This window comes from Rhinoderma darwinii, chromosome 5 (genome assembly GCF_050947455.1).
Source record: "Rhinoderma darwinii isolate aRhiDar2 chromosome 5, aRhiDar2.hap1, whole genome shotgun sequence".
Taxonomy (NCBI): Eukaryota; Metazoa; Chordata; class Amphibia; order Anura; family Rhinodermatidae; genus Rhinoderma; species Rhinoderma darwinii.
This window is the reverse complement of record NC_134691.1, coordinates 246646804-246661866: the sequence shown is the minus strand read 5'-3', so window position 1 is coordinate 246661866 and position 15063 is coordinate 246646804. Positions and strand designations below refer to the sequence as shown.

General features: G+C 39.1%; 1 protein-coding gene across 4 annotated transcripts in view; it reads left to right on the top strand.

The window, feature by feature from the left end:
• Positions 1 to 15063, top strand: part of SEPTIN7 (septin 7) — a 220265-nt gene that overhangs the window by 155310 nt on the left and 49892 nt on the right. For all 4 annotated transcript variants that reach the window (XM_075827030.1, XM_075827029.1, XM_075827031.1 and 1 more), the window contains one exon: positions 13394 to 13511. In XM_075827030.1, coding sequence (XP_075683145.1) covers positions 13394 to 13511 — 118 coding nt within the window. The remainder of the gene's footprint in view (positions 1 to 13393; positions 13512 to 15063) is intronic.

Genomic DNA, 15063 nt, shown 5'->3' with positions numbered 1-15063 from the left:
TTGGATACGTCTTTGTGTGGTGGCTCTTGAAGCACGGACTCCAGCCGCAGTCCACTCCTTGAGAATCTCCCCTGGATTCTTGAATAGCCTTTTCTTGACTCCTTTAAAGGCTGTGGTTCTCCCTATTGCTTGTGCACATTTTTATACCACTTTGTCCTTCCTCTTAACTTTCCATTAATATGCTTGCATACAGCACTCTGTGAAGAGCCAGATTCTTTAGCAATGTCCTTTTGTGGCTTATCCACCTTGTGAAGGGTGTCAATGACTGTCTTCTGAACAACTGTCAAGTCAGCAGTCTTCCCCATGATTGTGTAGCCTACTGAACCAGATTGTTGGACCATTTAAGGGCTTAGGAAACCTTTGCAGGTGTTTTGTGTTGATTAGCTAATTAGAGTGTGAGACCATGAGTCTACAATCTTGAACTTTTACCCAATATTAAAATTTTTGGAGAGACTAAATTTTGGGTTTTCATTAACTGTTCGCCATCATTTTCAACATTAAAAGAAAAAAATGCTGGAAATAGATCACTTTGTAATTTATATAATTCACTAGAGTTTCACTTTTTGAATTGAATTACTGAAATAAATTACGTGGGGAGTGTGGCCACCATCTACAAGCGTGGGGGGTGTGGCCACCATCTACAAGCGTGGGGGGTGTGGCCACAATCTACAAGCGTGGGGGGTGTGGCCACAATCTACAAGCGTGGGGGGTGTGGCCACCATCTACAAGCGTGGGGTGTGTGGCCACCATCTACAAGCGTGGGGGGGCGGTTGGCCACCATCTATAAGGGTGTGGGGGGCGGTTGGCCAACATCTACATGCGTGGGGGGGGTGGGTGGCCACCATCTAAAAAGGGACTGCCCAATCATGACGTTCTTGTGTCTGCCAAACGCTGCCAATCTAGCAGCCAGACTGCAGTTAGTGACACTTAAACTGGATTAAAATAAGCGTGTGGCGCAAATTTCCATTAAGTTTAAACCTAGCGGTATTATTATAGTAATGTAGTATTGTTATAGTAGTTCAATTAACTGATTAACAATAATTTTGTATTATATCCATGCGGCCTGTCAACTTACATTTTTTTTTTTGTACGGCCCATTAACCCGGCCGAGTATGAGACCCCTGCTTTAGATTGTGGTCTTCATTCAGAGTGGTGTTAATACTATTATTTTTATTCTTTAAATTTGTAGCCTGGCTAAAAAAAGATACTTTGTGTTTGTTTTTTATTTTGTCGTATTCTGAATGATTGTGACTTAGATCAATTTGCCTATGTGCATTTATAGCTTTGTAACGTGAAACTGTTTTGTGTTTTTGGTTCCTGGTGCGTGAATTGTTTTTGTGCTAATATGCTTCGCTTTTACTCCGCACTGTAACAATATTCATTCTATCGTACGTGACTCTTCTCTATTTATAAACAAGTGCAGACCTTGCATAATTTATAAGTGCAGACCAATATAATTTTAATTTTGATGGATGTATGGCTCAAGAAGCCAGACTACAGAAAAAAAAAAATCTACACTATGGCAAGCTCTACAGCTTTAAGGTTTTATAGTACTACTCCGCTAAGGAATGCTAGCTCTTATAATATAGATGTATCACTTACAATCTTTCCACAGGAAACTGCAAGGCATACCAGATTCTAGCAGAAAAAGCTGAATTCTGTATGGTGGTTTGAGCACATACTGTCCTGTGCTCTCTGCAACCAGAATCTTGCTTTTATGCAAGATATACTGTTTAAAGCTGTTAAGTGTCTTATTTTCTCCACAATCTCCTTGAAGTCTCTGGTGTACAAATTTGTCATACTTCTTTGTGAGTAGAATTGCCTTTTAGAGAAAAAAAAAATGCATCTTTCTTGGTACCTATTGTTTGCCTTATGTAGGATCAAAGACATCACAATACATGATAATCATAACTGCTCGTCAATTATGTTCTATCTTTATTCTATATCACACTTAATCACTCACATGCATTTTGAAGCCCTGAAGTAATTTGCTTAATAATAAATTCTCTACTAACCACGAACTACCCACTGGTCTCTAATCTCCCCTTTTTTTTTTTTTTTTTTTTTTTTTATCTCGTTTTTTTTAAACAGATAAAATACAATTCACACATTAACAAAAAAAAAAATATTCTCACATCCTATGTACATATACATAATGGAGTAAATGACTGTAACGAGAGATCGACTATTCGGTCACACGAGCGACATTACTCAAACCCTCAAATTTATAAAATATACAGTATAAATCAGGATGAAGCATGTAATGTGATATACACAGTCATTAATGAATTGAATTAAACAAAGTTAAACGTAACATTAACATTGCACATGTAGGACCCGTACATAACCATATGTCACCGTATATTGAATGTGTAATAGAATAATGAACTTAAAATGCTACTTCTCCAGGTTTCTCATCAAGAACCCTATAAAGAGATGGGAATTCCCAAACATCCAACTATTAGCTTCCCCCAGAACCTCGAGGATCAGCGGAGAGGCCAGCTCTCAGCTATCTCGGCGAAGAGTGAGCCGAAGGGGACACCATCCATCTCCCCCATATCTTCTGGAATTTTTGGGGGCAGCCTCTTTGAGAATACACCAGTCTTGTTGATCAGTCTCCTCCATTAACCTAAGGTTGGGAATTTATCTGTGAACCACACTGCAGGGGATTTTTATCAGGCTTCAAGAGCACCACAATGGTAGCATCATATAGGGAGCCTCATCGAGTCATGAGCTTCCATAAATGTATTGAGGAGGAGTGGCCCTATGTTATCAGAGTATCTGGAATAAACCTCTATTGGGAGGCCTCCAGGCCAGGAGATTTACCCCAATCCATGTCTGAAATAGTATATCTCTGCTAAGGTGATATCAGAGTCTAAAAGCAGACTATCCATTTCTGATAGTTGGGGAAAGGATATCTCAGTCAAGTATGATTGAAGTTCTGCCGTGGAGCTGGTATATTGGGTCGAGTATAGCTGATCGTCGAATTCTCTGACTATTTAGGATTAGGTTATCTAGGAGGGCTTCACCTTTTGCAGATGAAATTTTAAGAATAGCTGGGGAAGCATTATTTTGATGCACAATATGAGCCAAAAACTTCCCAGTTTGGTTACCTAATTCAAAGTAGGATTGTTTAGAGAAGAAAAGTTTCCTTTGTGCTTTATCCTGTAACGATGCCAGATATTGTTCACCCGTACCGAACCACGCTTGTTTTTTGGATTCACTGGGATATAAAACAAATTCCTGTTTTTTAAGCATATATTCTCTAGCTAATCTCTCCTCGTGCCTAGCTGATTCCCTCTTGATGAAAGAGATGGACGACCTAAGACACCCCCAAAGATATGCCTTCAACGTCTCCCAGACCCAAGGGAATTGGCTGTATTAGTGTTGGAGTCTATAAAGATTTATAATTGGTCCGGTATTCTGTTCTGTTCACCTATCAATGTAAGCCAAAAGGGATGCATTCTCCATCCTGATCTACAGTCAGCTCCATGGGTCTGTAATTCTAAGTATAGTGGGGAATGGTCTGACAGACACCTAACAATATAACGGACATCTGAGACCCAGTCACAGATACATTTGGTGTCCCAAAAACATAATCTATGCAAGACAAAGCTCCCTTTCCCGGTGTATGACAGGAATATGGTCTCTCAGGCGTGTCGACATCTCCACAAATCAATCCACCCACCTCAGATCTCTCCTCAATGCGGTTTCCCCTGACAGAACGCTATTTACATTCCGGGAGATCTGCATCCTATAGAGTTCCGGATCTAGTATTATATTGCAATCTCCCATACATATCACTTTAGCTGCAGGGAATTGAACTGAGAAAATTGCTGCCTGATGGAGTATAGACATACCTGCTGCCGGAGGTATATACAATCCCAGTATTACATAAGGCGAGCAATTTACATAAGCGTGTACAAATCTATACCGTCCATCGGGATCGGCGGTGACCTGAGTCACTTCCCATCTTAAAATTCTATGTATTAATAGCGATACCCCTCTGGAGTAGGAAGCGTGAGTGGAGTGTTTGGACCATTGTACCCATGGCTTATGAAGAAAATGAACTGTAGTAAAGGTTAGGTGGGTCTCTTGTAAGCATATAATATGTGGTGTTAATTGTCTAACGTGGGAGAAGACAGCAATTCTTTTCTCTAATCTCCCTTTTATCTCTAAATTCCTTCAAGGCTTGTTGTACTCTTCCCTGTTCTGCTATCTCACTGCTAACTCTCTTCTGAATCCTTTATAATCTGGTTTGCTCACTCTATAGCAACTACCCTCCCTAAAGTTTAAAATGATCTCCTGGCAGCTAAATCTTATGGCAAATGCTCTCTATTGGTTCTTCTGGCTCTCTCTGCAGCGCCTCCCTCATCTCTGTCTACCAGCCTACCTGTGCTCTATGCTCTGCCAATGACCTTAGATTAACATCCTACAAAATCAGAACCGTCTACTACAGTCTGCAAGACTTTTCTCGTGCGCCAGTTCTCTGAAATGCACTAACCCGGACAATACGATTAATTACTAACATCCACAGTTTTAGGCTTCGTTCACATCTGCGTTGGAAGCTCCGTTAGTGTCCTCCGTCGCAGATCCGGCAGGGATTGCCAGAGACCATAACGCGGCTCGCTGCGCTATTTTCGGTAAAATCATGGAGACCCCAATGGAACCTATTAAAGTCAATTGGGTTCCGTCGGTAACTGGCGGTCTCCATTGTGCAACGGGAACGTTGCTTCCGTCGTTCCCTTATTCTGCTCTACTGATGGAGCAGAACAACGGGATGTCACAACGCAGATGTGAACAGACTCTAGAATGGTCACTTCTCTTTGCATAAATCAATAGTACAAGCGAATATAAGAAACTTTGTAATATAACTTACTAGAGAAAAATGCACGCACACCACTTACTCTGCTTTAACTGTCTACTCAAGAGGAGATGGACTTTCAGCTCACTGAGGGCTCTGGTTACAGCTGCCCATAGAAGTCTATGAAGAGGGGAGGTGGGAGCAAAGAGAGACACACACAGACGCTGTATCTGCTTTTAGTAAGGCATTATTCACACACATGTATTTTTCGTCAGTGTGCTAGGTTTTTTAACAATGACAGCACACTCACACCATGCCCTATTCTGGTCAGTTTTTTAGCCCATTAAAGTCTGTCTAGTCTGGGTGCGTGAAAAAAAAAATGGATAGAATGGACAACAACTGTGAGCTGTCCTTTTTTCACAGATCAGTTGCTAAAGAAATGCAGAAAAAAGAGAAAACAGGAAGTGATTGCAGAGCATAAAAGCGGATGACACATGAAAATAACCGACACAACACAGACATTCATATGAAGGAAAAACAATAAGTTTTTTGTGCCGAAGTGTTCTCACTGGTTTCTCCGCTGGTTTCTCCGCTACAGTGCTCATTACTGCTGAATAATGTCCCCCATATTGCTGTAGCTTCTATATAGGTGATAGTTTAAGCTAGAAGAGCTGTGTATAGAACACATGATAGCAGTTAGACTGTCCACTAATTCAGAAACAACTGAAAATTAGATTCCGCATGTAAACACATATGACCGCTTATTCTGAAAAGTCACCTAAAAGGTTAGGTATTCTTTAAGCGTGCCATAAAAAACCCAAAAACATTGGTTTAGGCGAGGCCATCACGTTTTATAAACTGACTCCTTTCCAAGCCGTATCTCCAACACCCCTTTCACATTAATGTGTTTCATACCTGTACATACACAGAGACTGGCTGGTGACTCACTCATGCAGCATGTGTACTACCCTATGTAAAAGATGACTGGACCATTGTATTAAACAAGCACTTTTACCTCTTGGTTCATCCCTATTTCCTCATATATTGTAAGCTCTTATGAGCAGGGACCTCTGTACTCTTGTTTGATTCGTTAGTTTGTTACGATGTAATGCCACAGGAAACCAGGCAGCACATCCAAAATCGTAATAAACTTTATTCAGCCATGCGTCGTTTCAGCTCCACTGAGCCTTTCTCAAGTTTGAGAAAGGCACAGTGGAACGGAAATGTTGCATGGCTGAATAAAGTTCCTTACTATTTTGTATGTGCTGTCTTGTTTCCTGCAGTGTTTAGCGAGGGGGACTGTTGGATCCAGTCCTGTGAGGCTTGCGCCCTTCCATACTTTACATTCCGATCCAGTGCTGTTGACCTCTAGCTTGTTACTATGTAATGTCTGATTTTGATTACAGTTCAGGAGGTTCATGTATAAAGTATTGCGGAGTATGTGCGGCACTATATATATATATATATATATATATATATATATATATATATATATATAGGTGCGTGTGTTTTTAGGGTGGCCCTTATTTTTCAACTTTCTAAAAGTTTAGCACCCACCTCCCTATCTTGTTCCAATCAAGAAAAAAACGATCTGTTCCTAATTTTAGCTCAACTGGACAACTGCAAGGCAACCCTCATCGACCATGAAGTTTTTACATTTTCGCCCGGAAAGTCATTTTTTCAGATAAAAAAAATTTTCGTTATTTTATTTGTAACAACTTATAAGCACTAGTAATGGATATTAATGCGAGTTTTCATTAATTTAATTAGCATGCAATTTTTTTTCCCGATAGCATGTGATTTGTTTGCAGTGTGAATTGTTGTGCAATTTTTCATTAATATTATTAGGTAAACTTATACTATTATTTATACTATTATTAGGTAAACTTATATTATGAGATCTGTTTTTATAATGTTATGTGCTTCGTTTTCTTATTTTGTAACCAAATATGATGTGTCTGAATGATTTTTCAATTATTGTTTTAGAACGGTTTGTGCTGCTGGTGTAAAGTGACTTTTGTGACATGTTCTCCCTAGACTTGTAAAATGGCATCAACTTCTTCAGGTAGTTCGTCACAGAAGTTAAGAAACTATTTTTATGTCTCTCTTGTTGGCTACATTGCCAATCAAATCGTCGGACCCAAACTACCTTCAAACCGGCAAATTTTAAGCGTTTTTTTCCCTACAATGTAAGAGTTGTAAATCTTACAACAAAGGAAAGTGCAGCATTGGTGATTCAAGAAGTTTCCATTTTTTGGCAAAAAGCACGAATTCCTACTAGAAGAACTGACCACTGTGTTAAGTTGCTCAAACTCTGTGATGAATGGAAAGGTTTACAGAAAACCTTGACTAGACCTGCAGGCAAGGAAAAAGAAAGATCTTTTTGTGGAAATGATGGACGTTCTCTTTGACATAGCTCATTCAGATGCTTTGGGACAGATGAAAAATGAAGAGGATAAGCATTTCTTAATGCTTCAGCGCCAAAAAGGACGACCGGGCTCCATGGTTGGTGTAGATCAAAAACTAAAACACAAGGAAGAAAGAGCACTGCAATGGAAACTGCCAGGAAAAAAAGGGCTTAAGAAATGGAACAACCTTTTGCTACTCATCAGCTTGCTACATCAAAAACTGATGATTCAACGTCAAGCAGCCAAAGCAGTGAGGGTGGTGACGACAGTGAAAATTCCTCTGTCATCGTTCAGCAAATATCAGCAACAACCACAGCAGTAGCAACAGTTCCAGCAACTGTAGGTACATTGCAGTTTTTTACTCCCCGTCTCTGAATTTTTTGATAGGTGCAAAATCACTGATAGAAATGGGGTTTACCAATTAATGGCTGCTGCAGAAACTTTCGGGCGTGATACTGAAAACGTGGTAATAAATCGCACTTCATTTCAACGCGTTAGAAAAAATTTGGAGAAGCAAGACACACAAATTCAGCACAAATTTAACCTAAACGACTGTCAAGAATTAGTGTTGCACTGGGATGGAAAGCCTCTCCCAGCACTCGCAGGTGTTGAAAAGGTTGATAGACTGCCAATAATAGTAACTTTTCAAGGCAAGGAGCAATTGTTGGGAGTCCTTGAAATCCCAACATCTTCAGGAGATGAGCAAGCCATGGCTATTTACCAAGCAATGGAGAAGTGGGGTATAACCGACAAAATTCAGGCACTTTGCTGTGATACGACAACAAGCAACACCGATCGAGTAAATGGTGCCTGTACAAATCTAGAAGAAAAAAAATTAAATCATGACCTGTTGTACCTCCCTTTTGTTATCACATTTTTTAGTTCGTTAAGACTCACTGATGGGTGCAACTTCTGGTCCAGACATGGCGCAGTTCAAGAGATTTAGAGAAACTTGGACGAAACTCGACAAGGTTTACATAACGGGTAGCAATGAAGTGCCTGATGTCCGCTCTAACATTCTTGGATTTCTTGAACACCACCTTTCTACGCAAAAACAACAGCGAGATGATTACAGAGAATTGTTGGAGTTAACGATAATCTTTCTTGGCGGCATTCCGAAGAACGGGATATTGTTTCGTATACCAGGAGCTGTAGGTCATGCTATGTGGATGGCAAAGGCAATTTATGCATTCAAGATATACATGTTTCAAGATCAATTTCAGTTATCTCATAGGGAAAATAATGCTTTAACCCTTTCACGACCAAGGACGAAAATGCACGTCCTGGTCGGCTGCTAGTTCCCGCACCAGGACGTTCATTTTCGTCCGCATTTCAAACTGTCACTCTGTGCTGCTTCCGGCAGTTAACCCTTTAAGTGCGGCGACGGATTGCCGTCGCCGCATTTAAGTGGTTTGAAGCACATCGGTAGCCCCCGCGAAGTGATCGTGGGGGCTACCGATGCTTGTCACGGCAATCGGAGGTCAGATAATGACCTCCGGGTTGCCATGTACGGAAGCTTCGGAGGAACAGCCTCCGGCCGTTCCTCCTCTGCTTCCTGTCAGTGTGACAGTCACGTCACAATGACAGAGTACATTACACTACGTGTGTAGTGTAATGTACTCCAGCAGCGATCAAAGCTGCAAGTCTAAGTGTCCCCTAGTGGGACAAGTGAAAAAAGTAAAAAAAATGTTTTAAAAAAAGTGTAAAAATAAAAGTTCTAAGTTCTATAAACACTAAATGCTTTTTTTCCCTATAATAAGACTTTTATTATAGAAAAAAAATTAACACGTTATAAAAGTACACATTTTGTATCACCGCGTTCGTAACGACCCCAACTATAAAACTGTAATGTTATTTTCCGCGCACGATGAACACCCCAAAAAAAAATCAATAAAAAACGACAGAATCACAATTTTTTTGGTCACCACCGCTCCCTAAATAAAGAATAAAAAGTGATCAAAAAGTTGCATGTTCCCAAAAATAGCACCAATAAAAACTTCTATCCGTCCCGCAAAAAACAAGCCCTTACACAGCTTTTTTGACTAAAAAATAAAAAAATTATGTCTCTCAGAATATGGTGACACAGAATTTTTTTTTTTATAAATAAGTCATTTTATTGTGCAAACACTAAAAAAAAGGACCAAACCTATATACATATGGTATCACCGTAATCGTACCGACCCGAAGAATAAAGTAAAAATGTAATTTATAGCGTACGGTGAGCGCCGCAAAAAGAAAACCTAAAAAACGGTGTCAGAATTCCTGTTTTTTGCTCAGGATTGCAAAAAAATTGAACAATAAGTGATAAAAAAAAAAATCGCACGTACCCCAAAATGGTACCAATGAAAACTACAGATTGTCCCGCAACAAATAAGCCCTCACAGGGCTCCAGTGGTGAAAAAATAAAAAAGTTCTGGCTTTCAGAATATGGCGATGCAAAATGTGCAGAGTGTTTCAAAAGCGGATAAGATCGGGCGCCATTTATCAGTGCGACACTGGCCACATATCTATGAATTATTATTTATTTACCCCATTATTATACCCTCTTATTCCGCACAGATTACACATGCCCCCCACATTATAAACTGAAATACCAGCAAAACAGAGAAACTACCAAGCAAAATCTGCGCTCCAAAAGCAAAATGGCGTTCCCTCCCTTCTGAGCCCTGCAGCGTGCCCAAGCAGCAGTTTGCGCCCACACATATGGCGTCGCCATACCCGAGAGAACCCGCTTAACGTTTTATGAGGTATTTGTCTTCTGTGGCACAAACTGGGCAAAACATATTATGCACTAAAATGGCATATCGGTGGAAAATTGCAATTTTCACTTTGAACCATCCGCTGCGCATTAACCCCTTTTGCGCACTATGACTTAATTGCCCGTCATGGTGCGGCGGTTGATGTATGGAGCCGGCTCACGTGCTGTGCCCGCTCCATACGCTGCGGGTGTCGGCTGTGTATTACAGCAGGCCCCCTCGGTACTAACGGACAGGAACAGCGATCGCTCTGTTACAGAAGCCTGTAAGAATAACAATATACTGCAATACATTAGTATTGCAGTGTATTGTACCAGCGATCCAATGATCGCTGGATCAAGTCCCCTAAGGGGATTGATTAATAAAATGTGTAGAAGAATTATAGTTATTAGTAGTGAGAATTTTTTTTTTTAAGTTAAAAAAACAAAACATCTTTTCGCATTTTTCTTCTAAAGTAATGTAAAAAAATGAACAAAATTAGTATCGCTACGTCCGTAAAAGTCCGAACTATTACAATTTAGCATTATTTAATTTGCACAGTGCACACCTTAAAAAAATTTAATAATTGAAACCGCCAAAATCGCAGTTTTTTTTTTTTTTTTGTCACCTTCGCTCTAAAAAAAAAATGTAATACAACTTTTGAATCACTTTTTATGTACCAAAAAATGGTACCAATAAAAACTGCAGCTCCTCCCGCAAGAAATAAGCCCTCACACCGCTCTATTGATGGAAAAATAAAACAGTTATGGCTCTTGGAAAGCGGGGAGGTAAAATCTAAAATAAGAAAGCAAAAACTGGATCAGTCCTGAGAGGGTTAATTCATTTCTAATGAAAAAACGTATGACCCCATGTGGGGTATTTCCGTACTCGGGAGAAATTGCGTTATAAGAAATGGTTGGTTTTTTCCTCCTTTATCCCTTGTGAAAATGAGAAAATTCAACATTTTAGTGGAAAAAATGTTGATATTAATTTTCGCGCCCTAATTCTAAAAAACTCTGCAAAAGACCCGTGGGGTGTAAATGCTCACTATACCACTAGAAAAATTCCTTGAAGGTTTTTCCAAAATGGGGTCACTTTTGGTGGGTTTCCACTGTTTTGGTCCCTCCAGTGCATTGCAAATGCGACATGGCACCGAAAACCATTCCAGCAAAATCATAAATCCAAATGGCGCTCCTTCCCTTCTGAGCCCTGCTGTGGGTCCAAACAGCAGTTTATTACCACATATGGGGTATTGTCGTAATCGGGAGACATGACTTTACAAATGTTGGGGTGCATTTTCTTCGTTATTCCTTGTAAATAATAAAAATTTCTATGTTTCAGAAAAAAAGTACATTTTAATTTTTACAGACTAATTCCAATATATTTAGCGCAAAACCTGTGTGGTCAAAATGCTAACTATACCCCTAGATAAATACCTTAAGGGGTCTAGTTTTCGAAATGGGGTCGTTTATGGGCAGTTTCTATAGTTCTGGCAGCTCAAAGCTTCTCCAAATGTACAGTGGGGCCTAAAATATTTTCAAGCAAAATATGAGTCCTGAAAGCCTCCGGGTGCTCCCTCCCTTTCGGGCCCTGTCGTGTGTCCAAGTATTGCATTAGGGTCACAATGGGGGCATTTTTGAAAACAGGAGAAACAGGGTGATAGATTTTGGGGTGTGTTTCTTCATTCTCATGGTCGCTTTACACAGAAATCGGTCTTCAAACTGATACTTTTATGAAAAAAGTGTTTTTTTTGGTTTTTTTTTCACCTGCTATGCATTAAATTTAGCAAAAAACTGTGGGGTCAAAGTACGCACTACACCCCTAGATAAATACCTTAAGGGGTCTAGTTTTCTAAATGGGGTCGTTTATGGGGAGATTCTATCGCTCTGATAGCTCAAAACCTCTCCAAATGTACAGTGGGGCCTAAAACATTTTCAAGCAAAATATGAGTCCAGAAAGCCTCCGGGTGCTCCCTCCCTTTCGGGCCCTGTCGTGTGTCCAAGCAATGCATTAGGGTCACAATGGGGGCATTTTTGAAAACAGGAGAAACAGGGTGATATATTTTGGGGTGTGTTTCTTCATTCTCATGGTCACTTTACACAGAAATCGGTCTTCAAAGTGATACTTTTATGAAAAAAGTGAAATATTTTTTTACGCCTGCTTTGCATGAATTCTTACAAAAAAACTGTAGGGTCAAAATACTTAGAACACCCCTTAATAAATACCTTAAGGGGTGTAGTTTTCAAAATGGGGTCACTTGTGGGTGTTTCCACCATTCTGACACCTATGAGCCTCTGAAAACCTGGCTTGGTGCAGGAAAACAAAATGTACTTCAAAATGTATAAAATGATTACTAAATTTGTAAGTCTTCCAAATTGCTCCAAAAAAAAATTTTTTTTTCAAAAGTGCTGCCAAAATAGAGTAAAGAGATGGAAATATATATATAATTAAAAAAATTGTACAGTATGTGTGTATATATGTGACATATTGCAGTTAAAAATAGGGAAAAATTATCATTTTTACAAAATTTCTTCAATTTCTCTATTTTTTAATTAATTTCCGCAAATCGTATCAGTCTACTTTTACCACTAAAATAAAGTACAACATGTGACGAAAAAACAATGTCAGAATTACTTGGATATTCAAAACTTTCACAGAGTTATTCTCTGATAAAGTCAGACATACCAGATTTGACAAATCTGGCTTGGTCATTAAGGTACAAACATGCCCGGTCATTAAGGAGCTAAGAAGAATATGTATTTTTTTTGCTAGAGTGTACGTTTGAGCCTGGTTTCTGTCATCAGAAGCAATTACAGCACCTTATCGTGATTTCATATATATATTAATGTGTGTGTGTGTGTGTGTGTGTGTGTGTGTGTGTGTCTGTGTGTATTAATGTGTGTGTGTGTATATTAATGTGTGTGTGTGTGTGTGTGTACATATATATGTGTGTGTGTGTATATTAATGTGTGTGTGTGTGTGTGTGTGTGTGTGTGTATATTAATGTGTGTATATGTGTATATATATATATATATATATATATATATATATATATATATATATATATATATATATATATTATAGATAGATATAAATGTGCCTTTTTTTATTTTTGTAATCTCTCATTTAGCTTACTCTTGGTTTTCTGTTGCCTGTGTTAGTGGAACATATGGATGAATGTAGCCTTTTGTACAAAGTACATTCTCCTTTAATGATAGTGATCGAACATGTACAGAATTTATCTGAATGCTCATAATCGCAAAATCGAAGTGCCCCAGGATTAAAGTCTGTGTCATCCTTCTGATGAATATTGATCTCTTGAGACACGTTTGAGTGTCTAATTTTTGTTAATTTCTAGTTTAGTGGTCTCTCACATTTGAGCTTGTTTCACGTTGACATTCCCTAAAAATATATAAAGCATTTATTACATTATTGTTTCATTGTAGGCTGAAGCCATTGGACATTGAATTTATGAAGCGTCTCCATGAAAAAGTCAATATTATTCCACTTATTGCTAAAGCCGATACCCTCACACCAGAAGAATGCCAGCAGTTCAAAAAACAGGTAAGATCTGAGTAGTGTCTATCCCCCTACTTTGGGAAATATAGTATATATTGTCTCTGCATAAAATACTTTGCCGTTCCTGCCGCTGTACTGTAAAAAGAAAAAACAAGAAAACCTAATACGGTGGTGTGCTGCTGCTATAGGCTAAACACGGAATTGTTTTTTTTTTGTATTAAGTTCGATAATTTCACCTCTACCACACTGCAAAAAAAAAATGCTGTCCTATATACATAAAGGTTGTGTTGTGATCAGTGGCTAGAACCTTTTCTTACAGCTTAGATCTATATTTCACTACCTGATCTAGGTCTTCGTTTTTACATTCGGTTTTCCTTTCTTTACAATTTTTTCCATTTATTTTAAGTATTTGAAATGCACAGTATGGCTATGTTCCCATGTTTAGGATTTGATGAATCCGTGCCTAAATCCAAATCAAATCTGCTGACCTTCCGCATCTGTTGCACGTGAATATGTATTTTGTACAACATTTGCATGCGGCAAAAAAAATCTACATGGAAAAATGACTGCAGAGAATTTTAATATCCGCAGCAACCACGTCGGATTTGTCTATAGCAAATCCTGAATGTGCAAACATGGCATAGAATGTTGTATATTCTTCCCTGTGGTAAATGTTGACTCTACGTAGTTATCCATACGGAGAAACTCTGAAAACCCCCTTGCTGCCAACGCATTGTGACACATTTGCCTCAGTGGTTACGTGATATTCTTTCTCAGTGGTGGTTTTACTGCTTGTAATTTATTCTATTGTAATAGTAATTCACACTTTGCACAATTGTTTTCCTGAGCCTCAGATACAACAGGACCTGGATTTCAGACTCCCACGGACCCCGATTAGACCATGCAGTAGAGCAGGAGTCATTGATCATATCTGTATCGATAAAACAATGTTATTCATGGAGTGCACGAAGAAAGTCCGGTCATTGACTGACTTATCTGTAAAGTCAATGACCTGAAACTGAAGCATTACCATTGAAATCAATGGTAATGCAAACGGAACAATAGTTTCTGTTCGGCTTTCCGTTCACCTGTTTCTCTGACAGAATAGATGAATGGAAACCCGAAACAGAACCTGACGCTGATGAGGACAGTCTTATGTCATTTACACAGAGGACCTTTTATCTGTTTGACCCATAATATCTTCGTACATATCACTAACGGAACGTGAAACTAGTGATAGGAACTAAAAATTTACTTTTATTCAATATACAGGGTGGGCCATTTATATGGATACACCTAAATAAAATGGGAATGGTTGGTGATATTAACTTCCTGTTTGTGGCACATTAGTATATGGGAGGGGGGAAACTTTTCAAGCTGGGTGTTGACCATGGCGGCCATTTTGAAGTCGGCCATTTTGTATCCAACTTTAGTTTTTTCAATGGGAAGAGGGTCATGTGACACATCAAACTTATCGAGAATTTCACAAGAAAAACAATGGTGTGCTTGGTTATAACGTTACTTTATTCTTTCATGAGTTATTTACAAGTTATGGGTGACATAATGGGTGTCAGGTCCGAGCATTCCTAGATGAACA